At 40.3% G+C, this 23,072-nt stretch overlaps 1 protein-coding gene across 1 annotated transcript in view; it reads right to left on the bottom strand.

Moving 5' to 3' along the window:
* The window catches only part of LOC126999315 (adiponectin receptor protein-like), a 34,394-nt gene extending 12,826 nt beyond the window's left edge, over window positions 1-21,568 (bottom strand). The window contains exons 1-3 of the mRNA XM_050861769.1: window positions 21,210-21,568; window positions 15,217-15,419; window positions 13,303-13,388 (exon numbers count right to left, since the gene is read on the bottom strand). Of these exons, the coding sequence (XP_050717726.1) occupies window positions 13,303-13,388; window positions 15,217-15,419; window positions 21,210-21,425 (505 nt within the window). The 5' untranslated portion in view covers window positions 21,426-21,568. The remainder of the gene's footprint in view (window positions 1-13,302; window positions 13,389-15,216; window positions 15,420-21,209) is intronic.
* Between the last annotated feature and the right edge of the window lie 1,504 nt (window positions 21,569-23,072).

The following is a 23,072-nucleotide window of genomic DNA, read 5'->3' as shown; positions in this document are numbered from 1 at the left end:
TTATCAGCCTATCTTATCTCTGTTTGCGTGCCAATATGCAAAGATAAGTTGTGTAAGAGACAAAAGACGAGGAGACAATACTTTTATACCTGAATGAATGATACAGACAGATAAGTGAGTGTGGTAGCATTCACGGCATACCTTACCTCTGTCAACCTCACTATATGTAAAAATTAAGCTGTGCAGGAGATGAAAGGCGAGAAGAAAACATTTTTACGCCCAAATGAATTATATATACAGTAGTGATCATGAATGTATTTGCACCATATCTCATCTAATCTCCACAAAACAAGTTGCACAAAAGACGAAAGGAAAGAAGAATACATTTTTACACCCAATCCACAAAACAAGTTGCACAAAAGACGAAAGGAAAGAAGAATACATTTTTACACCCCAAGGAATAGAGAGAGCGAGTATGGATGAATTCACGGCTTATCTCTGTTTACCTGTTTATACGGAAAAGAGCAGTAAGTGCCGCACGTGATGAAAGGCGAGGAGGAAACATGATTATACACCTCCATGAATATGCCGCCATGCGAGGTGATAAGCTCTGACGGATAACCCATCATAGCAGCCTTGCCTGGCGGCTTGATGGCACAAAGGGATAACTTATTCCGAGAGATGATAACAGAGAGAGAACACTAACACTCTTCTCCTTCTCTCTCTTCCAACACCCTAATGAGAAATATGCAGCCTGGGGTCAGTGATGCAATAATAGTAGCATTTATAGTATCTTGTCTCTGGTTACTTGAGGAAAAACAAAAATATGTTACTCATGAAATTAATAGCGTAAAGTAAGTGTTGTAAAGTAAGTGTTAAGTACAACCCAACAGCCTGTGAAAAGGAAAGGAAGGAGGGAGGGAGGAAGCAATGAAGTTAAGTGCAATTATAGTATCATGTCTCTAGTTACTTAAGACACAAAAATAAGTTCATGAAATTAATAGCAAGGAGAAAATGTAAAATTCAACCCCACAGCCTGTGAAAAGGAAAGGTAGGAGGGAGGAAGGGAGGGAGGAGATGGTGAACTTAAGTGCAATTACAGTATCTTGTCACTGGTTACTTGAGGAGACACGAAAATAAGGTACTGTTGAAATTAATAGCAAGGAGAAAACATTAAGTTCAACCACCCAACCCGTGAAAAGGAAGGGCAGGAGAGAGGGAGGAGGTGGTAATAGTTAAGTGCAATTATAGTATTTTGTCTCTGGCTACTTGATGACACAAAATAAGTTACTCTTGAGATTAATCACATGAAGAAAACATTAAATTCAACCACCCATATTTTTGTCTCTGGCTACTTGATAAGACACAAAATAAGTTACTGTTGAGATTAATCACATGAAGAAAACATTAAATTCAACCACCCAGCCAGTGAAAGGGAGAGAGGGGGGATGGATGAAGGCAGGAAGCGATGAAGTTAAGCGATAAAATAGTAGCATTCATAGTATCTTGTCACTGGCTACTTGACGAGACACGAAAATAAGGTACTGTTGAAATTAATAGTACGAAGGAATGCTAAACCCAACTGTGAAAAGGGAGAGAGGGAGTGAGGGACGAAGGCAGGAGGCGATGGAGTTAAGTGTATAACAGCGGCAATTACCAGCGTGTGCTCCAGATAACACTAATAGTCTGACCCCCCACACCTACACAGCCATGTGGGTAATGACGCCAATCACTCTTTGTACTCGGAATAGCCTGTCCAGAGCTGCCAGATACCTCGGTGTGTAGGAAGTGTTTTTTACGGATATGGAGGCAGCTCAAGGGAAAATAATGGAAAGATGAAATAAATAAGTCCACTGGTAGCTGGTCTTGCAAATAGTGTAAAGTGAGAAATGCAAAAGAGAGGGTCAGAACTGTTTGGAGAGGTGCTTTGATAATCCCCTCTTGTAAGTGTTCAAGTCATAGGCAGGAGGAATATAGACACATGGAGGCTGTATGGACCCTTCTGATTAATACTAGTGTTAGGAAAAAAAAAAAAAAAATGGAAAAACAGATATAAAAATGAAGCTCAGTAAAATTCCATTGATCTGAAAATCCCAATAGTCAAAATTTGTGAAGGTTGGAAATTGTAAGCTGAGAAAAAATTATAACTGTCTAAATTATAATATTATATGAAATTATTAAAATACAGAAAATAGGGTACGTAGTCTGAATCATGAGATGGCCAAATGCTATTCCAATTAGGACTTTTCAGGTGCTGGCAAAGTTATAAAATACCTATCAGTTTTTTAGGATAATATTTCACCTTTTATATGAGTTGGGTGATGAGGAAAACCTTATCAATGTGACCAATACTTGAGAAAAAAATATATGTGACCTATTTAGAGAAAGAGTTTAATGATGAGGTCAGTCTTCTATATGTTAACTAAACCTAAGAGGAAATCCATACATATGACCTACTTGAAAGTAGGAGTCAGGTAATGAGAAAAACCTTCCACATGTGACTTACTTAAGGGGAAAAAAATGGTTAGGTAAGAACAACATAATGTACAGCTGTGGGGCACCAAGAGAAGGGTAGTTGTGATATATTTAAAGCCATAATGACAGCCGTGGGTAGAGGGATGCCAGGGAATGTAGTGCGTGTGTGTGTGCCAAACATTAGGCAGTGGGGTATTTGCAGGCAGCCTTGGGGTAGGGGGTAGGTGGTGCCCTGGCCATTTGTAAGGTGATAATGATGGACGCTTCCTGAATAAGCCTGAGCCAACGCAGGTTAAAATTAAAGGGGGGAATGGGAGTTTTTGAGAGCCTGGTATCGAGACTCTCCTGGGGTAAGTTTGATAGTTTGTTTTTTGCATTTTCATCTTTCTATTGTATTTAAGAGTTGCATTTTTGTGGGAGTTTCTTGAGTGTTTTTTATAGGCCCATGGTGTGTTTCCTTCCTGAATAAGTCTGCGCCAACACACTAAGAGGGAAAATATCAAGAGGCTAAAATTAAAGTGGGAAATGGGAGTTTTTAAGAGTGTAATATCGGGACACTCCAGAAGCTAAGTTTGCTTGTTTGTGTTTTTTTTTCTCTGTATATAAAAGTTGAATTTTTGTGGGAGTTTCTTGAGTATCTTTTATAGGCCCTTGATGTGTTTCCTTTGTGACAGAAATAATGAATAAAAATAAATGAACAAAGAGAGAAAGTAGAATAAAATATAAAATGGGTAAGATAAAAGATAAAAAGCATGAGATAAAGAGGAAAAGGGTAAAGACAAAAAGAAGAAGAAAGAAAAGTAGAAGAAAATAAATAAGTAAATAAATCAGTATCATCCTTACAGTCATAGTAAACAGTTTTTGATACTCCTAATACTAATCATTTTCACATATTTACACTATTTGAGTAAGCGCTTCACACCCAACTACCTTATCCACCAGAATTTACAGCATTTTTACTACTCATGAGGTCCACACAAACTTAAACTCAAAAGATAATAAAGTTTCCCCTAATAACAACACCTATACATTTTTACTCCATTGACACCACTTGAGGATCTTAAGTGTTATATTATATACTTTAGGGACAGCATTATTTTTCCCAGCAAAGGAGGCCATGAAGATCAAAACAATAATTATCGGTAAACATTTTTTCATCTTGTATACCACTTGACAAGACACTTCACGCTCAACTACCTTGTTTACTCGAATCTACGTTGTTGTTGTTTACCCGAGGTCCACACAGCCTTGGACTAAAAACACACATCTGCCACGTGTTTGGGCAGAGTCACATGTGGGCAGGCCTTACACCACACCACACACACCGCGCCACATGCACACACTTCAGAGATAGCCGTGACCCAGGGCTGTGTCACCGAACTAAGAACATTCACCCATACCAGATGATATTGATGCCCTTTTATGAAGTAGAAATAAAAGTAAACTAATATATATACATGCCTGCCATATTTCAGCCAGGTATCTAAGCCTTACCATGTATAACTGAACTAAGAACATTCACCCTACCTGAAGATGATATTGATGCCCTTTTATGAAGTAGAAATAAAACTAAATTAATATATATATACATGCCTGCCATATTCCAGCCAGGTATCTAAGCCTTGCCGTGTATAACTGAACTAAAAGATTCACCGATACTTCAAACGACGATAGTTGATGCCTCTTAGTGAACCAGAAATAAGAGGAGAGGAGCAGCGAGTAGTAGGCTTTTTTTTTATTATTGTTTCCTTTTTTGTGCCCTTGAGCTGTCTCCTTTGTTGTAAAAAAAAAAAAATAAATAAATAAAGCCATACTCCACCAATTATTTACGTCTTGCCATGTATAACTAAGCGATACATTCACTCATACCACAAAAGACAGCGCTTGATGCTCGTTAGTGAGTCAGAGATAAGATAAGTGAAGTAACAATCAGACACACATATGTAATATTCTAAGCATGTATCTAAGGCTCAGTCTCCTTGGCTTACACATCTACATTTCATAGGCCTATTATAGAGGTTCTGGGTAGTTTTATGAGTGTTTTTATGAGCCTAGTGATAGTTTGACAAGCCTTCTTCACCATGCACATGAAAAACACTCATGAGAATACAACTAAGCTCATTTGTGGCCTTTGGATATATTTGTTGTGAGCGCCGAAAGTGACTAAGAACATGGGACTGAGAATGGTTATGTGTAACTGACCAGTGATATAAAAGACACATAAGTTGATGCCCTCAGCAAGGCAGTGATAAGACAAGATTAGAAGTCAGTAACATGCTCGAGTTAGTGTGTCACAGCTCTTGAGTGTCGCTTAAATTTCACTGCCAATCAATGAAAAGTTAACTGGATGTCACTGTCATTCCACCACGAGCAAGAGAGAAGACAAAAGAAGTTAATAAGAACATGCATGTCACAAAGTCATATACTAGGCAGGTGTTTAGTGCTGACCATGAACCTTTCCTCTTTCACTTAACACTACGAAACAAAAATCAACCACTGCTTAACCCGCTAGCAGCGACGGGCCAAATCTGTGGGTTTACCGTATATATAAACCCCCCAAAAAAGATGATACATAATCTGATCACAAATGCTTTGATATATATAATGAAATGGTTTGTGCGAGGGGTGATTTTTTCTCATTTTTCTTGCTTAGAGGGACCATTAAGAAACATGATCCCCGCTGCTACCTGGTTAAGAGACGAGATTGGATGAAATACATGATAGCAGGTTAGAGACATACAATACAACAAACATGCAAGTCACAAAATCCTATTCTAGTTGTGCATGCAAGCTGACTATGATCCCTTTCACTAGCACCTAATAAAGCGTTGGAACATGAACTTCACACGTCAGCCCCTGCATCACCCCATGGCTCCCCTGACTATTAATTAGCCTTCGTTATTTCTCGTGTCGGTGCCGAGTGGGCCAGCGCTGCACCACGTGGCACCAGCGAGGCAAGAGTTGGCAGCGGGCCACTTGACAATGAGGTTGGGGTGTGTTGGCTCAGGCAGAAGGTGACTTAATACCAAAACATCTGATGCTTGTCAAAGGCAGGCTATATGTGTCAGTCTTTTCTTCTCTTCCTGCCAACTCTAACCCACAACACAACTGGTTATATATTGCCCCCTTTCCTTCTGTTTATGCTCTTCCTTCTTGAGAGAGCAACCTACTGTCTCATGTATTTCTATTTTCTACACACCTAACCCACAACACAACTGGTTATATAATTGTCTCCTTTCCCTCTCTGTTTATGCTCTTCCTTCTTGAGAGAGCAACCCCCTGTATCTAACCTACTGTCTCATGTCCCCCTTCCTTTCTTACTTCCTTCTTTTCTTTCTTCCTCCCTTCCTTTCTTTCCATCCTTCTTTCCTTCTTTTTCTACACACCTAATCCACAACACAACTGGTTATATAATTGTCTCCTTTCTCTCTCTGTTTATACCCTTCCTTCTTGAGAGAGCAACCCCCTGCAACTAACCTACTGTCTCATACACACCTTCGTTCCTTCCTTCCTCGCCCTTCCTTTCTTTTCTTTCTTCCTCCCTTCCTTTCTTTCTTCCCCTCCTTCTTTCCTTCTCTTTCTACACACCTAGCCCACAACACAACTAGTTCTATATTTACATACATTCCCTTCTTGAGAGAGTAAGCCCCTATTCCCACCCTGCTATTTCATGTATTTCTGTCTGTATTCCACCAGTCTGTTATACAATTCATCTAACTCAAAAAACAACACAGAATAATCAAAAGAAATAAAAGTGTTGCTCAAGAGGACATTCACCTCTAGATGCTGGTGAATGATCTTGTTTCGAGTGATGCTGAGGGGAATATTAATATCTAGAGGGGCAGGTGAGGGACAGTTATCCACAGAGCAGGATGAAATAATCTTACTTGTGGATATATGCATCAAACTCACTCCTGACATCCTCTAGAAAGTGTTATCATGAATTTCAAAACTTCAACTCAAAAAAACCTATCTAGAGAATGTTGTAAGTAGTGGTGCTAAGGACAGGCAAGGGAGGGACAAAGATTAACTCAAAAAACAAGTCGAGAGAAATTGTAGATAGGGATGCTAAGTAAGGACAGGCAGGAGAGAAACAAAAGAATGTTGCAAGAAGTGGTGACTTTTTTTATTATTTAACCCTAATTTCTCTTCCTGTTTACACATTATCATTTAGTAACACAATTTTTATTTATTTATTCTTTTTTCACATTAATGCTGGCTGGTGATTCTCTCTACTGCTTCATTCTTATTCCTTGCACCTCCTTCTGCTCAGAATCTTAACATCACTCTGTCTGGTGATGCTGTTAATCTCTGTCCTTTCCTGCTAGTCTTAACATGAGAGGCAGGGGAGAGACATGACTTGGCGGGTAGAAACAGCCAGGAGTGAAGTGATCAAGAGAGTACTCAAAGAAGTGATGCCAAGTAAGAACAGGAAGGGAGGGACATGAATTAACAAAGGAAGGAATAGCCAGCGGTGGAGAAATGAAGAGTATTGCCAGAAGTGATGCGAAGTTAGGAGAGGCAGGGAAGCGACATGAAATAACAATGGACATAGCAGGAAGAAACAACCAGGAGTGAAGTAAAAAAAAGGAAGTTAAATATGAACCCATCCATGTTTATAGTGGCTGGGAAAGGGCAAGGGTTAAAATCACCAACTGCCCTGAGAGATGTAGAGAAAAAATGTTAAATACGATTCCACCTATGATTAGACTAGCAGGAAAGGAGAGGTTACCAGCATCACCAGACAGAGCAATGTTAAGATTCAAAACAGGGGGAGGTGCAAGGATTGAAAATGAAGTAGTAGAGAGAATCACCACCAGCCAGCATTAATGTAAAAAAAAAAGTTAAATGCGATACCACCCATGTTTAGACTAGCAGGAAAGGAGAGGTTACCAGCATCACCAGACAGAGCGATGTTAAGATTCAAAACAGGGGGAGGTGCGAGGAATAAAAATGAAGAGGGAGAGAAACACCACCAGCCAGCCAGCATTAATGTAAAAAAGAATGAATAAATAAAAATTGTGTTACTAAGTGATAATGTTTAAACAGGAAGAGAAATTAGGGTTAAATAATCAGAGCCAAAATAAATCACCACCAGCCAGGCAGAATTAATATAAAAAAAATTGTGTTACTAAGTGATGATCTTTAAACAGGAAGAGAGATCAGGGTTAAGTAATCAAAGAGCCAAAAGAAATCACACCAGCCAGCCAGGTTACATAAGGTAAAGTTAGATGCATATGCTATAGCGTCACATTACTTAACATTTCGTCGCCCGAGTACACATATTTGACAGGGCTTTTGTAGGAGTTGTGTGCATTTCCATGAGTAGTTTTATGGCCCTAGTGGTAGTGTGACCGTTCTTCTGCGCCGTGAACCAAAAGAAACACTCATCAGAACCCGACTTACCCCCTCTCTGACCTTTAGAAATAGCTGATGTGAGAAGCCAAAGTGACTTAAAATACCGACCACAGCTGCAAAGATTGGGATGACTTGGAAAAAAAAAGTTAAATACAATATCCACCTTTAGACAGGTATAACGAGGAAAGGTTAATGATCAAAGGGTAAGATGAACCGGCACTAACCAGCAGGGAGTGACGTCATGGAAGGGAGGGCTAAGGTCGGTAATGGTGAGGTGAGGTGAGGTGACGAGAGGTATGGTGAAGTGCTCCCCTGATAGCAATGTTCTTACCACGGCGATGAGGACACACACACACACACACACACACACACACACACACACACACACACACACACACACACACACACACACACACACTTGAACTTCTGCACACAATCATTAATGTTGCCAAATCACCCCCAAGGTCCAAGTCACGCCATATGCTGCTGGTGGTGGTGGTAATCATTTTGCAAGTGTATATTAACATTCTTCTTTATTTTTTTAGGTTTGGATGCATATAACTTGCTCACTCTTCTCTGGTCATCTGTTTTGTTTTATTGCAGTGTGTCGTGGTAACTGTTTTCTGTATTACTGTTCTACTATCTACCCACAAGCTATCTTTATCTATCTCCATTAGCACAAATAAATAAGCTAGCGAAAAAACTAATATATGTGTTAAATAAATCCTAGGGCAAAACAAATATCCAAGCAATGTTAAAGAAATCCCAACAGAAAACAAGTTAAATCAGAGAAATGTTTGATCAATCCCAAAACAAAATAAGTTATACCAAAGAAGAAGAGCCAATGGAATCTCTTATGCAAATTATCCCGCAAATTATCCCTCTGAGGACGTACAGTAACCCTTCGCCTCAGTGCCCCACGTCAGCAGTGAGGGATCCGGGAGGCATGACGCAACCCACACATCACTCACCCCCTTAATGCGCCACAAATAACCTGAGCACCGTCATAAAATTTGCAGTGAAATGGCTTGAGGGATGCTTACAGAATGGTGGATAGATGGAGTATATAGATAGGTAGATAGATATAGATGGATGTTAAGGGTAGATAGATAGAGATAAGACAGGCTCACAAACACATATAATTTGCTTTGTCATTAGTGCACATATAAGACATGACAAAAACACATAATGATGAAATACACAGTTCATATATTAGATAGAAAAATAGACTGAGAGATAGACAGGTTTACAGCTACATAAAATTAGCCTTTTCATGCATGTATATATAAAGTGAAATAGCAGAAAGATAATGTAGATAGATAATTGATATAGATAGATAAATAGATAGAAAAATTCACAGACATACAGCTTCCCTTTTCATGCACTGTACAGGAGAAGGCAAAGAGAAAAATAAAAACAAAATACAGTTAGCATATAAATCGATATAGAAAGATAGACAAGTTCACACACACATACAATCTGCCTACTCATGCCCAGTACAAATAAGGTGAGAAGGCGGAAAGGCGGACATGGGCAGAATAAACATGACCTTCTGGCGCCAGAGGACACACGCCAACTTGCAAAATATACGACAGAGGCATAACGGAGAAGACGTCAGCGGAGAGTCAAGATAGGCAAGGGTGTTATGCAATATTAGGAGACATGTGAGGGTGGCATGGCATCCTGAATCATGGTAGTGAAGATGGAGATGAGTTCCTTATCCAGGCATAGCATAAAGGCATGTTCGGACTAGTAATTGACGAGAATCTCCACCTCTGTCTCCTTCTTTTATAATCAGTATTCAGAACAGGAAAGACGAAAGAAGAATAGGAATGAAAACATGTAAATTTTAGGCGAGGTCAAAGAATTATGTAAGACGAGGATTGGTATATATTCTTTCCTTTGTCAAGAGTTCATTTTCTTCCTCCTCCTCATCATCATCAACCTGTATCATTCTCCTGCAATACATAAACCTCTCTCACATATTTTTAATCATTGACGTGGTAGCTTTTCTTTATTACTGTTCTACTATCTACCCACTAGCTATCTTTATCCATCTCCATTGCCACAAATAAACAAGCTAGCAAAAAAAATAATAATATATCTGTTAAATAAATCCTAGGTCAAAACAAATATCAAAGCAATGTTGAAATCCTCAGAGAAAACAATTTACTATCAAGACGAAGACTGATGAACACTCTTTCCTTTTGACAAATTCACTTCCTTTTTTTCACTACAAAACATAGACCTCCAAATATTTCCAGTCATCAATGTCACGTGCCTCTAGTTTCCAGTCTCAATGTAAATAAAAAACAGTGTTCCCTTGGGTCTTCTTCCATTAATCATTTCCTAGTCTGTCGCTCTCATTGTCCATTTACTTATGAGGCGTGTAATGACAGAGTGACGTGATTGATTGGACTGTAAAATCATGGTGCCACAACTGCAGTGGTCATATGGCATCACAGAGGGACTTACACGCGTTATAATGTAATGGAACGTTAGCCCCTCTGTCCCTACACGCCCCATGTATGACCTGACAAGGAGGGGTTTGTGCAAGCCTTCAAAGTTAGATCTGGGCTTCCAATCTTGCCCTTGCTGTTTCTATTGCCAAGTATCAGTGTCAGGAATGATCTGAGACTCTTAGTAGGCCACATGACATGCTTCCCTAAGTCCTTAAGCTTCACCAACTGCTGAGGAGTGAATATGAAAAATCTTTAAGTCAACTGGTGATGTTAAATGATACATGTTTACTCTCATGACCAATGACACAAAAAAGATAGAGGGTCATGGAGGGAGAAGAAGGAAATAGAAAGAGGGGGGTACGAGGGCAAGGAAATGGAAAAAAAGGAGATGGATACAAGGTTTTCTGAGTAAGGATGAGGAGGAGGAGGAAAAGGAAAGAAAAGGAGACATAAAAGTTTTTTGGGAAAGGAAAAGAAAGGAAAAAAAGCCATTAGTTTTTGGGGTAAGGATGAAGAGGAGGAAGAGGAAAAGGAAGGAAGAAGAGACAAGAGTTTTGAGGAAAGGAGAAGGAAAGAGAAAAATGTATGAGTTTGAGTGCAAAGAGGAGAAGGAAGGAAAAAGCAGAAGGCAGAGGAGGAAGGCGGTGAAAAATGAGAAAGAAAGAGAAGGGAAACAAGACAGCAAGAAAGGGCAAAGCAGTATGCACAAGAATTTAAGGAAAGACGTTAAACAGATAGATTGAGTCAAAGAGTTTGGAGGGAAAGAAAGAGGAGGGAGATAGCAAGGAAGGATGAAGTAGTATGTATAAGAATTTGAGGAGAGAAGCTTAACAGGTATATAGAGTCAGACGGCAGAGGACGAGGAGCACCACAGAGAACAAAGGGGATGCAACCGCGACATGAACACCAGACACAGATAAGCGGCAGAGTGACGAGGGAGACAATGGGGTGGCACAGACAGGTCCGAGTGCCAAGGTCAAAATGGTCATGTGGCGCTGATCTTTATGGGTAAGTCATTTTTGATATATGATAGGTTTTCTGTGTGGGTGTGTGGAATCAACCCTCCTCTCCTACTCCTCCTCCTCCTCCTCATTTTCTCCCACCTCCTCTTCCTTTGCCTCTTACTCCATGATGATGATGATGAAGTGTAGAATTGGCCTAATGAGTTTAAAGCAAAAGTCAACACCCACTTGTTAGCTCATTAGGTATTGTTTTTGTCTCCCCTTTTATTTATTCTTCTTCTTACTTTACCGTCAATGTGTTTTATTATTTGTATCCAAGTCTGCTCTTTTTTTTTTTCTCTTTTTTTTTTACAGCAAATGAGACAGATCAAGGGCTTAAAAAAAAAATAATGAAAAATAAAAAAAAGCCCGCTACTTACCACCCCTACAAGGATTGGAGAGGAGTGGCCGAAAGAGGAGTCAATTTCGGGAGGGGAGTTTTTCTTTTCTTTCTCTATTTACTTATTTATTACTTTTGCATTGACTTATTCATATCTTAGTTGTTTTTAGTTTCCCTTGATGCCCTTTCATGAAGACCTCAATAATAATAATAATAATAATAATAATAATAATAATAATAATAATAATAATAATAGTGAAGAGTAGATAAGAGGGCAGGTGGGCGGGAAAGAGAGGGATGACGTAGGTAGGAGGCTGAGAGGTAAGATAACGCGGCCTTATCAGACTAAGGTGTTATCAGTACCAGTACCTGTCCTGTCAGCCGGGTCATGCGACATCTTAGACTTTTATACTTTGAGCTGATAATAGTGAACGGAGGAATGTGGTGGAGGGGCGAGATAAAGGCTTGCATGTGGGAACGGCAGAATGGCACTTGAAAAATATACACTAACAGATCTGCTACATGAAACTCTAGATAATGGGTATAGTTTATATAATGGGGGATGGATATTTCACAGCCATTCATTCAAATATTTCTTACGTATGAGTTAACCCAGTAGCAGCGACGGGCCAAATTTGTGGCTTTACCGTGTAGCAGCGACGGGCCAAATTTGTGGCTTTACCGTGTAGCAGCGACGGGCCAAATTTGTGCCATGATATAAACCACCCAAAATAGATAATACATAAACTGATCACAAATGCGTTGATATATATTATGAAATGGTTTGTGTGAGGGGTGATTTTTTTTTATTTTTCTTGCTTGGAGGGACCATTAAGAAACATGATCCCTTTTCTACCGGGTTAAGACTGAAGAAAATACCAATAATTTCTGCATATAATGGCACAAGATCATAAATCTACACACTGCCATCAGAACCTTGAAAACACGGAGGGTACACAAAACCAACCGAGCCGTATATAACTTATTACTAAAAATTGTAAAGATAATGGTTGGTATTATCAGACACTTTACCTTCTCACATCAACTATTTCTAAGGGTCAAAGAGAGGATCAATAGGGTTCTAATGAGTGTTTCTTTAGGTCCACGGTACAGAAGAAGGGTCAAACTACCACCAGGGTCATGAAACTACTCCTGGAAATGCCCAAAACACCTACGAAAGCCTTGTCATATATGTGAACCTGGGCGACGTAATGTTTAGTAATACGGCCTTATATGAACTCAGAGGTCCTGCAAATAATGGCACATAATCTACTAGCCTCCCATTACAACATTTAAGACACAGGTCAACAAACTCGGCCATCATCATCCTTACTAAAAACTGGAAAGAAAACACTCTGAATTCTTACATGAAACTGATGAACAAAGTGAAGAGTTGTATAGCCTAAAAACATCTGTATCTTTATAGTCTAGTAATAGTGCTTTACATCATGGCATTAGTGTGTTGGCATAGTCTGGTGATAATGCAGCTTGAAGGACGGTGAAGGTTAGAATTTATGGTGCTATTGCCGGCCCGACTGAAGATAGTGACTCAAGATGCGATTAGGGGCTTACGAAATGTCAAGGAATTTGTTATGTGGTGATACTGCAGCTATGATTGATGGTAATGACTCACGCCACAATGAAGGAGTTACCGCTGATAAGGAAAAAGCAAAAACGAGAGCATCAATAATAATGGTAATAATAATAGTAGTAAAGGCCAACTCACCCAACAGATGTGTCCAAATGTTGCCTGTCTCTGTGTGTATCCTGAAGATGGACTTGAAGCAGGCGGCGAAGGAGGGAAGAGGCGGTCTGCGGGGGAAGACGAGAGAGAGGGAATGGTTAGAACGTGAATGAAAGTGAGGGAGAAGACTGAGAAAAGAGCGAATGGGAAGAAGATGAGAGTGTGGAAGCAGTCGAATTGTTTGCAAGCTTTTTTTCCTTTCTTATTTTGCCCTTCCAACTGTCTCGCTCAATACAAAAATCTTAAAAAGTGGTTCATATTATAGCTGAGTCATGCCTGTAATGTCTTGTCTCCCTATCCATGTTTATCCAATTTATCCTAAAACACACAAATAACCCTTGCTTGAACCCTTTCTCGATTTAGACAGCTTGTGAGTAAGGGAAGACATGAAAGTGAGAGCAAGCATAAGAGAATGGTAAAAACGTGAGAGGTGGTTCTTAACAGAGGCTACGAGATAATGATAAGACGAGGGGTTGTGTAAGATTGAGTAGATAGATATGAGAGGGAATCAAGAGGAGGGAGAGAGGGAGAGAGGGGAGGGTAAGGTCAGTGAGGAAAGAAGAAGGTGAAGGCATACAGAACATTTTTTAGCATGTAGAAACAGTGATGCAAATGTAAAGAAAAAGACAAAGAACAATGGCGCGTTTTTTCCTTCACGCTGCAATAAATACAATGGGATGATATATACACATACGCACACACACACAAACATACCTCCAGCCAGACATACACATTTACACCTGCAGTCATACCAACACATACCCTTAGCAATACCCATACCCACTTACACACCCACATTCACCCACATCCACACTTGACCCTAACCAACCAATGTAAAGCAATATATACATCCACTCACACACTCTAGAACACTCTTCCCTACACTTAACCCATTTCACACAATCAGAGCCGTAGCCAAGCACATTTATGCACAAATACCCACACATACCAACACCTTCACTCGCTATACTTCATTCCAGTGAGTTTATCTAAATAACATCCAGTTACAAACACCTTGTCACACCTTCATCCATGCAAAATACTCACACTACCTCCTACCCACCCTTATACTCCCCACTAACATACCAACACCTACACCCACTATAATCGGTTCCTGGGAGTGTCAAAAACAATGCTGAATGTATGACAAAAGCTTTCTCCCTATATTCATAAGACAATTTATAATGCATTAGATGTTAATCTATATAAGACTGAGTCATTTTACATCAGTTATAATCCACTGGTGGCAAAAAGTTTAGATAGGGTTATATTAATGCAATTATAGTGTGTTAGATAAAAAAAATTTAAAAATTGAGTCATTTAAAAGTAATCATTCAAGGCATTGATGCTAAGAGTTAATAGACAGCATTCTTTTTACAGGGTCACAAAACTATAAGTATTACATAAAAAAAATGTGAAACCTAAACTAAAGGACTGGCATGAAGTTGGCGGCATTATGAGCACTACTTTTGTGACACATAAGTGTTCCTCCTCTACTATAAACTTCATGGAGTAATACCACTCCAACTCAGCTAGATAAAAGACAAATTATTTACTGTTATTCCCCCTTACATCGAGTACTGACACTGATTTTGTTTAACCCAGTAGCAGCGGGGATCATGTCTCTTAATGGTCCCTCCAAGTGAGAAAAAATCATCACTCACACAAACCATTTCATGATATATATCAAAGCATTTGTGATCAGATTATGTATCATCTATTTTGGGGGGTTGATATCATGGCACAAATTTGGCCCATCGCTGCTACATGGTAAAGCCACAAATTTGGCCCGTCGCTGCTACCAGGTTAACAGTAACGAAAGCAGCTAAAGGAAAAAAAAGACAAGAGTGTGCCTGAAGCATACCCCTTGGTCTTCCCCCCCGCACCACCACCCACCTGTGCCAGTGATGCAGGTAATCGTTGTCCTGAAGCCACTTGGGCAGCTTGGAGAAGGGTTGGGTCTTCCAGCTGCTCACCTCCTCCCAGACCTTGTGCACCAGCTCCTCCGCCGTCTCAAAGGCACTCTGGGCCATCGAGCTGAGCACCAGGTCATCATCGTGGGACTCTCGGTTAACCACTCTGTGTCGAAGCTCCTCGTCCTGTGGGGGGAGAAAATGGGGGTTAGGTTAGGTTAGTTTTGATGGTGCTGCTGGTGATGGTGAGGAAAAGGGGGTAAGGGAAAGGTGATGATGGTGGTGAGGATAATGAGATAAGGGAAGAGTGGTGGTGGTGGGGTGAGCTAAAGGGAGAAAGGGAAGGGTAGATGTGGGGGTGGGGTGAGGAAAAAGGGTAAGTGAAGTGCAAAGGTGGTGATGGTGAGGAAAAGGGGGTAAGGCAAGGGTGGCGACAGTAGTGGTGACTTGGGTGAACTAAGGAGCTATATATAACTAATGTGAAGTGGATAGTTAGGCAAGTTATGAATTTTAGGAAGTTTTTGCACCAGAAATGTATATAAACGGATGTTAAAGTATGTATTGGTTTTGACTTGAAAGGTGGCTGGGTGAACTAAGAAGCTATATATAGGTAAGGAGCATGAAGTGAGCAGTTATGTCAGTTATGCAATTATGGTAAGTTTTTGCATCAGAACTGTGAATAATAATTTTATATTTGTTTTGACTGGAAAGGGGTCTGGGTAAATTGAAAAGCTCTATAGGAAATGTGTAATGGGTAGCTTATGTTGATTATGTAATTATGTGAAGCTTTTCATCCATTAAAGCTGTAGATAGATTCTTATGTGTTTGTTTTCACTTGAGAAAGGGGACTAATTGAATTATTATATAAGGACAAGACACTTCAAATTCCTCCTTTATTATATATTTCATTAAGTAAAAGCACTCATAAACCACACATTTGCTAAGGGTCATGATACGCCTATTCATTTAGATCATCATCATTGTCGTTTAATGTCCATATTTTCCCATTGAAGGTGGGGTTGGACGGGCGATCACTCTCCTCCACATCTGTCGATCTTGTGCCATATATTCCTCTATTCACAATATTCCCAATACTATTCATTTAGATAAAGTGGCAAATTTTTCTGAGTACCATTTAACCCTGAATTAAGTAACGCTGCATGGAAACAAAACATACATGAATATAAATCAGTGAGGGAGGAAGGTTGTGTTCAACATTCACACAATAATGAACAAAAGGTCATTATTGTGTAACTACTCAGCGACAAAACATTTATTCGCAACAAAACTGAGATCGTAAATTAGTACTTGGACAAATGTGGCAATGAATAAAGCTGTAAATGTACGGTATTCAAGTACAAAGTTTGGTGATAGTCTACAGTTATACACGCAAAACTGTGCAATATGTGAAGGCTACCCAAAACTGAAGGATGGATATTATAGTGATCATTAGAAACAAAACACCAACTTGGGCAGATCATATCATGCCTAGAACTGATAACAAATGAACCACCAGGGAAAGAGAGCAGCAACCCAGATATTATGCAAGTCAGAGCACCAGGTGAGGAGAGAAAAGCAGACCATTTGTAAAAGCAGGATGGAACACATTGATATCAAATAGAGTGGAATATGATATGAAAAGGCTTACAGTGAACTAGTAAAAGCTGGTGGTGATGATACGTATATTACATCGCTTTATGACGACCTCAATATTCAGTGCTGTACAGATCAAGCATGACATTACATAATATACCAATGAAAAGCAGGTCACTCTAATAAGGATGGGGAAGTAAGGGGTTAGGATGTAGGGAAGGGAAGGGGAAGGAAGGGAAGAGAAGGGAAGGGAAGGGATGGAAGTTAGAAAGTACTGGAAGGAGGCTAGAAAGTAAGGGAAGGTAAGGGAAGGAAGGTGAGGCTAAGGGAGAGGGGAAGAGTAGAGTACCTTACTAATAATCATCTGAATGACCCTAAACTAAATCACCATAAACTCAACATTCAAAAGCATATAGGGTGGGGGCGACATGCCAGCCATTACACCCATAGCCAGCATGTCCTTTAAGCATTAAGGGGGAACAGCTGAGGTGAGCCAGGCCACCGGGGGGACCTGAGTGAACCCAGGGGACCCCGTAAAGGTTGTTGGCCGACCACGGAAGGTTGTGTGACATCAGACGGCTTGGCAAGGGTTCAGGGAGAGCAGATACAAATCACATGATGCTTTAATTCAGGCATTTTACTGAGATTTATAAAAGTTATTCTATATTAAGACATTCATCATGTTACTCTATGTGCTCCTAAAGGTTATGCGGTGACACTCTGTAGTTCCGGAGTTCAGGGGGGACAGACGTGCTATTACTACTAATTATCGGGGAGCATACGCCTGAGGCCACGTTGCTTCACTCACTCATCGCCTCCATTACTGACAGCACCCTCCGAGCAAGCTTTTGATTAAACAGTTTATTTTCCTTTCTATGGGTGCAACTAGGTATGCTAGATACACACGCTAAATTAAATAAAAGAAAAAGCTCATGTTGAAAAACTTTACATACCGGTACCCAGCAAACCAAAGCAACCAAAGTAAGTACAGTAAACATATCCTAACATGAATGCTTTGACTCAATGATTCTTTTTAAAATTAAGTTGAAGTCTGCAGTGCCTCGTCTTCATGTAATTATGTAAATATTTTTTCTAGTTAAAATAAACAAAGATACTTCATATATTTGCACAAGTGTACTTCATGCATTCTTAACATGACCACCAGCTGCTAACTTCACTGGTGCTTGTGCTGTTGTTACTATGGTGACAAAAATGCCTTCTATTGCTTACCAGGAGGTCTATGAATTACAAATAAATGGTGATCAACTTAAGATACAAGCACTATACTGTCCTTTTTTTTTTACTCGTCTAAATGTGCTCAAGGACCAACGGGACGAATGAACACCAAGGCCAAGCACAGCTGCTGCGTTTGCCCAGAACTTTACCTAAGAATGTGCTGCCAAAGGAGTGGGAGGAGTGAAGGCGATGAGAGTTTGATACGGTTTGGAAACTATTAAAGCTCAAGCATAACTCTTTTACCATGCAAGGATTAAGACTCAATGCCCTCTGGAACAAATTCTGGTAGATCTTTCAAAACTTTTCCCATAAACAAATCTGAAGCATAAAACTCAAGGATAACACCCCATGTGTGTGTGTATTGTTACCTAATTGTATTTTTACAGGACTGAGAAAAGCTTGTGGTGTCCTGCCTCTTGAAACGATCCAATAATATTTTTCGTTAAAACTCTGAAGGTTACACAATATGACTTCTCCTTTGCTATGTCTGGGGAGTTGAATTTTCTCACATCCTTGTCTCTCTTTAATATAGTTTCTTGCTGTGCACTCTTGAATATGAATGTCAAGGTATCTACAATATATTACTTGGAGTTGTCTGTCTCTTTTTCTTCGACGCATTTAGGTTTTTGTTTGTGTGTGTGTGTGTGTGTGTGTGTGTGTGTGTGTGTGTGTGTGTGTGTGTGTGTGTGTGTGTGTGTGTGTGTGTGTGTGTATCATGCTGGTAGCTAGCTCATTGTTATCTGCCAAGCATATCATGAAGAAACGGAGGACAATACATTTTCGCAAGGTCAACGTCTGAATATGATTTACAAAAGACTCCATGGTTGATCTTTTTAAATATAATATAGCATGCATATTTTCTTTGTGCTTTGATAAACCTCTTACATGCATATACTGATAGTTAAGAGATCCATGACAGCTGCTTTGAGGTGCCGTAGTTGCATGTGGCACCAGTGTTAGGTAGCACCCATTCTGCCTCATTTGGACACATCACAGCTTCTGATCTCCTTGCTCACCATTCACAACCAGCCAACTATCACACCAATCTCTCTCTCTCTCTCTCTCTCTCTCTCTCTCTCTCTCTGCACTTTCTCTAAAATAACATGACACCAACTGTCTCTCCCCACTTTCTAAAAAATAATCATGACAAACACCAGTTCTCTTTTTGTTATTTTATGTACGTAGGAAATGTAGATGCTATTTCAAAAGACTGCTCTATTGCTTTTCTATTGATGAGTAACTTATTATGAAGAAACCAAGAAGACACAACACAAGGCTAAGGAGACAAATGATCTAGCTAAACAACAAAAAATGGAGGCCTATAACAGAACTTTCACCACGAATTCTGAAGTGTTAATGTCCTTCAATGATGAATAAGAGGCAGGTAATGTAAATAAACCTAACTAAACCAAAGATAACTAACTAAACTAATGATAAAACTAACTAAACAAAACTAAACCAGAGTAGAAACAAGAAAAAACTAGTGTGTGTGTGTGTGTGTGTGTGTGTAATGCCAGGGACACATTCATCTTCCACACACATCTTAGGTATCAACACCGATGGAATACAAATCAGAGGTGTCATGTATCCCCACTCACCATCTCTACAAACCCCTAAAACACATTCTAAACCCCTATGGAGCTGAATAAGCCTACTACAGCTGTGGACAAACTGAAAGGGGGAGGCAATGACCTGAATCTTGGGAGGTCAGGGAAGGTAGGATTGGAAAGGTCAAGTTACAAGGGTCACAGCAGCTTCCGGATGCGTAGGATGTCAATGGGGGGTGAGGGTATGAGGGGGGGAGGGGGGGGGGAGGATGAGGGGAGCATTCTAAATCGTACATCAAGGTCACTATATTATGCGCGGCACACACGGAGGTTATGAGAGGGGAGGATGGGAGAAGAGAATGGTTAAACGCTGGGAATACATCTTTTTAGACCATATGTTGAGGGAATAGGGAGGAATAGGTGTGATAGAAGGGAAAACAGGTGGCAGTAGTGTGGTGATAAATATACAAGGTCACTCTTACTATTGCGTATCCTCTACAAGAATGGAAGATAGGAAGTTACAATGCAAAGACAGGGTGAGTTTTAAGTGCTTTTACGCCCGTTCAGGTGTGTGAATGAAATTAAAATGAAAGGGAAGTAGATAGGAGGGGCAGGATGAGAGGGGAAAATACGTATTGTGGAAAGCATAAAGCAAGGAGGAAAGCACACAAAGAAGTTATTAATACAAGGTTTGCTTCATTATGTGTTGAAATGAAGGACGGAAAGAGGAAAGGGAAATACGTTTGAAGAAGGAAAAGACTAAGTGGATGGAGGAAAATGAGCAGAGGAAGAGGAGGAACAAGGGTGAGGAAAATGAGGAACAGGGGAGAGGAAAATGAGGAACAGGGGAGAGGAAAAGGAGGAACAAGAGAGAGAAGGCTTGGGTCCATGTGTGTAGTAATAAAAGCGGAAAGAGAAACGGGAAATACATGAAGAGGGAGAAGAGGGTACTGCGTAGAGGAAAACGAGAAAAATCAGAGTAAAACGAGCAAGAAGGCAAAAAAGAGGGCATTGATATGAAGTAAAGGAGAATAAAATGTCGGAAAAGAGAATAAAGAGAGGAAGAAAGGGACGGGAAATACATGTGAAAGGGGGAAGAGGGTACTGCGTAGAGGAAAACGAGGTAGAAAGCAAAAACAAAACAAAAAAAAACAAGAGGACATTAATAAGAGGTGAAAGAAAATAAAAAGCGGAAAAGGGAATAAAGAGGAAGAAAGGAACGGGAAATACATGTGAAGAGGGAAGAGGAAAACGAGAAAATCAGAGGAAAACGAGCAAGAAGGCAAAAAAAGGGGTGTTGATATGAGTTGAAGGAGAATAAAAAGCGGAGAAGGGAATAAAGCGAAGAAGAAAGGGGCGGAAAACACATGTGAAGAGGGAAGAGGAAAACGAGAAAATCAAAGAGGAAAACGAGCAAAAAGGCAAAAAAGAGGGCATTGATACGAGATGAAGGAGAATAAAAAGCGGAGAAGAGAATAAAGCGAAGAAGAAAGGGGCGGAAAATACATGAGAGAGGCCCCGTGTGTGTGTGTGTGTGTGTGTGTTTAAGATTGCGTCACCACCAGCAGGTCTCAACACAAACCCCATTTCCCGCACTCGCCTCTTTGGAATCAATGAGAGACTCGTCCTCGGGGGTGCCTGGGAGCGGGCAGCCCTCGCTCTCGTCGTCGCCGGGCACCGTATCCTCCAGCAACTTGGTGAACTCCGGGAATAACAAGTCCTGGTCCACCGAGCCATCCGAGAGGTCCATGGACTGCCCCAAAGTTCTCCTCCTCACCTCTATTCTCGTGCCCAGGACCTCGTCAAACCCACTCATGATTATGGCTCTGTCTCCCTTCTGTCAGGCCTCACCAGCTGCACTGCCTTACCGCCGCACACGACCACCACACTAAGAATAAAGGATTGCACTGCGGGTTGCCACACACATCCTCCTCCCTGCCATGACATCAGCTGACTGCCCTCGGTGGCTCTGGAGGTTGCCAATGCCGACCTTCTTACTCCTCTTTCTCCTCTTCTTTTCACCTGTGTGGCTTTGTATCGCTTCGTAGGGCCTCCTCCTCCTCTTGATTCTCTCAAAAGCATCAGTAATTAATGGTTATTACATTAACTTTAATTCAATATCGATGTTTGTGGGTGTACGACAGTTGAGGCTGGAACCGGTGAATGCAATGTACTGAGTACGATAATATGGAAAGATGCTCACAACCCATATTCTCGTACTCAAGATGTTAAAACTATTAATTTCTGGACAAAGATTGTCGCATCAATACGAATGACAGGATTTAATCATTCAAGATTCAATATAACATATTTACAAGGCCAGAGCGATAAATTAACTCTAACAGTTCCATAAACCTTACCGTAATAGCTATTCTACCTATATATCACAGTAGTGGGTTATTCTCCCAAATCCTACTTTTGCACTAAACTTATATCAACTATTTTCACAAGCCATGCACACGAAGAGTATCATATTTTACCATACATCTCATCGCATCTTGTACACAAAGGGGATGCTTATCGAATGCTTAAATAGTTATCGAACGTCTGGCGATGCTGTTTGCCACGCAGCATGAGAGCGCAAAATGTTAGAGTAAGGAAATATTCTACTTTCCATTCCACTCGAGTTGTTGACGTGATTTATTAGTGACGCTATAGGAAAACATCTCCTTAAATGCATACAACGCGTGCTCATAACCGCAAGAGCAACTTATTAGATATACAAGAGTACGAGAATTGGCAACGCTGACTCCCTCCCTCCACGGCCCCTTCCATCACCCCTCCATATGTAATCACCCCTTTATGTAGTACGGCTTCACCAACGTTTGCACACCACTTTAAAGCACAAAAAATATCCACAAAGCCTTATTATTACTTAGATCGTATCATTATCGCTTTAGAACAAGGCGTATAGCAAGTGAATAAGGAGCATTTAAAGGGACTTACGCAAAACATTGTCACCTTCGCCGGAGACTCACCATGAATTTTCCCACAACATTTAAGCCGCAAATGAGGAGTTCAAGGTCAAAATGAGCATGGATGGGGAATATATTTAAGGAATGGATGTATTTTAACCTCCCTGAGTCATTGAATATAGGTTAGAATGGCGCTTTGTGGATATTACGGTACTTGTTATAGATGCCAGAATCACAATATGGCTCTATCACGTCCTCCTTTGCTCTCTCAACCATTACGTGTCTATATCCACACTAAATAAATGAAAAGCGGAAGATTCACGTACATGTAAGCGAATAAAATGAAGGGTTAAGATATATAATAGGGAGAGAAAGAAGTTAACGTGTTCAAAAGCGTTTTTCATTTTTTTTGTCTCAAGCCGGTCTGATTTTTTTCCCTTCCTCGGTGTTCCAGAAAGGCAAGATAGACAGACACACTTGCCTCTGCCACCTAAATCTAATACCTTTCTCTTTTCAGCCACTTATTTCAGTTCTCTTCTTACAGCCAG

The sequence above is a fragment of the Eriocheir sinensis genome, chromosome 16 (genome assembly GCF_024679095.1).
Source record: "Eriocheir sinensis breed Jianghai 21 chromosome 16, ASM2467909v1, whole genome shotgun sequence".
Classification (NCBI taxonomy): Eukaryota; Metazoa; Arthropoda; class Malacostraca; order Decapoda; family Varunidae; genus Eriocheir; species Eriocheir sinensis.
Note: the sequence above shows the minus strand (reverse complement) of the source record. Positions and strands in the feature narration are given on the sequence as shown.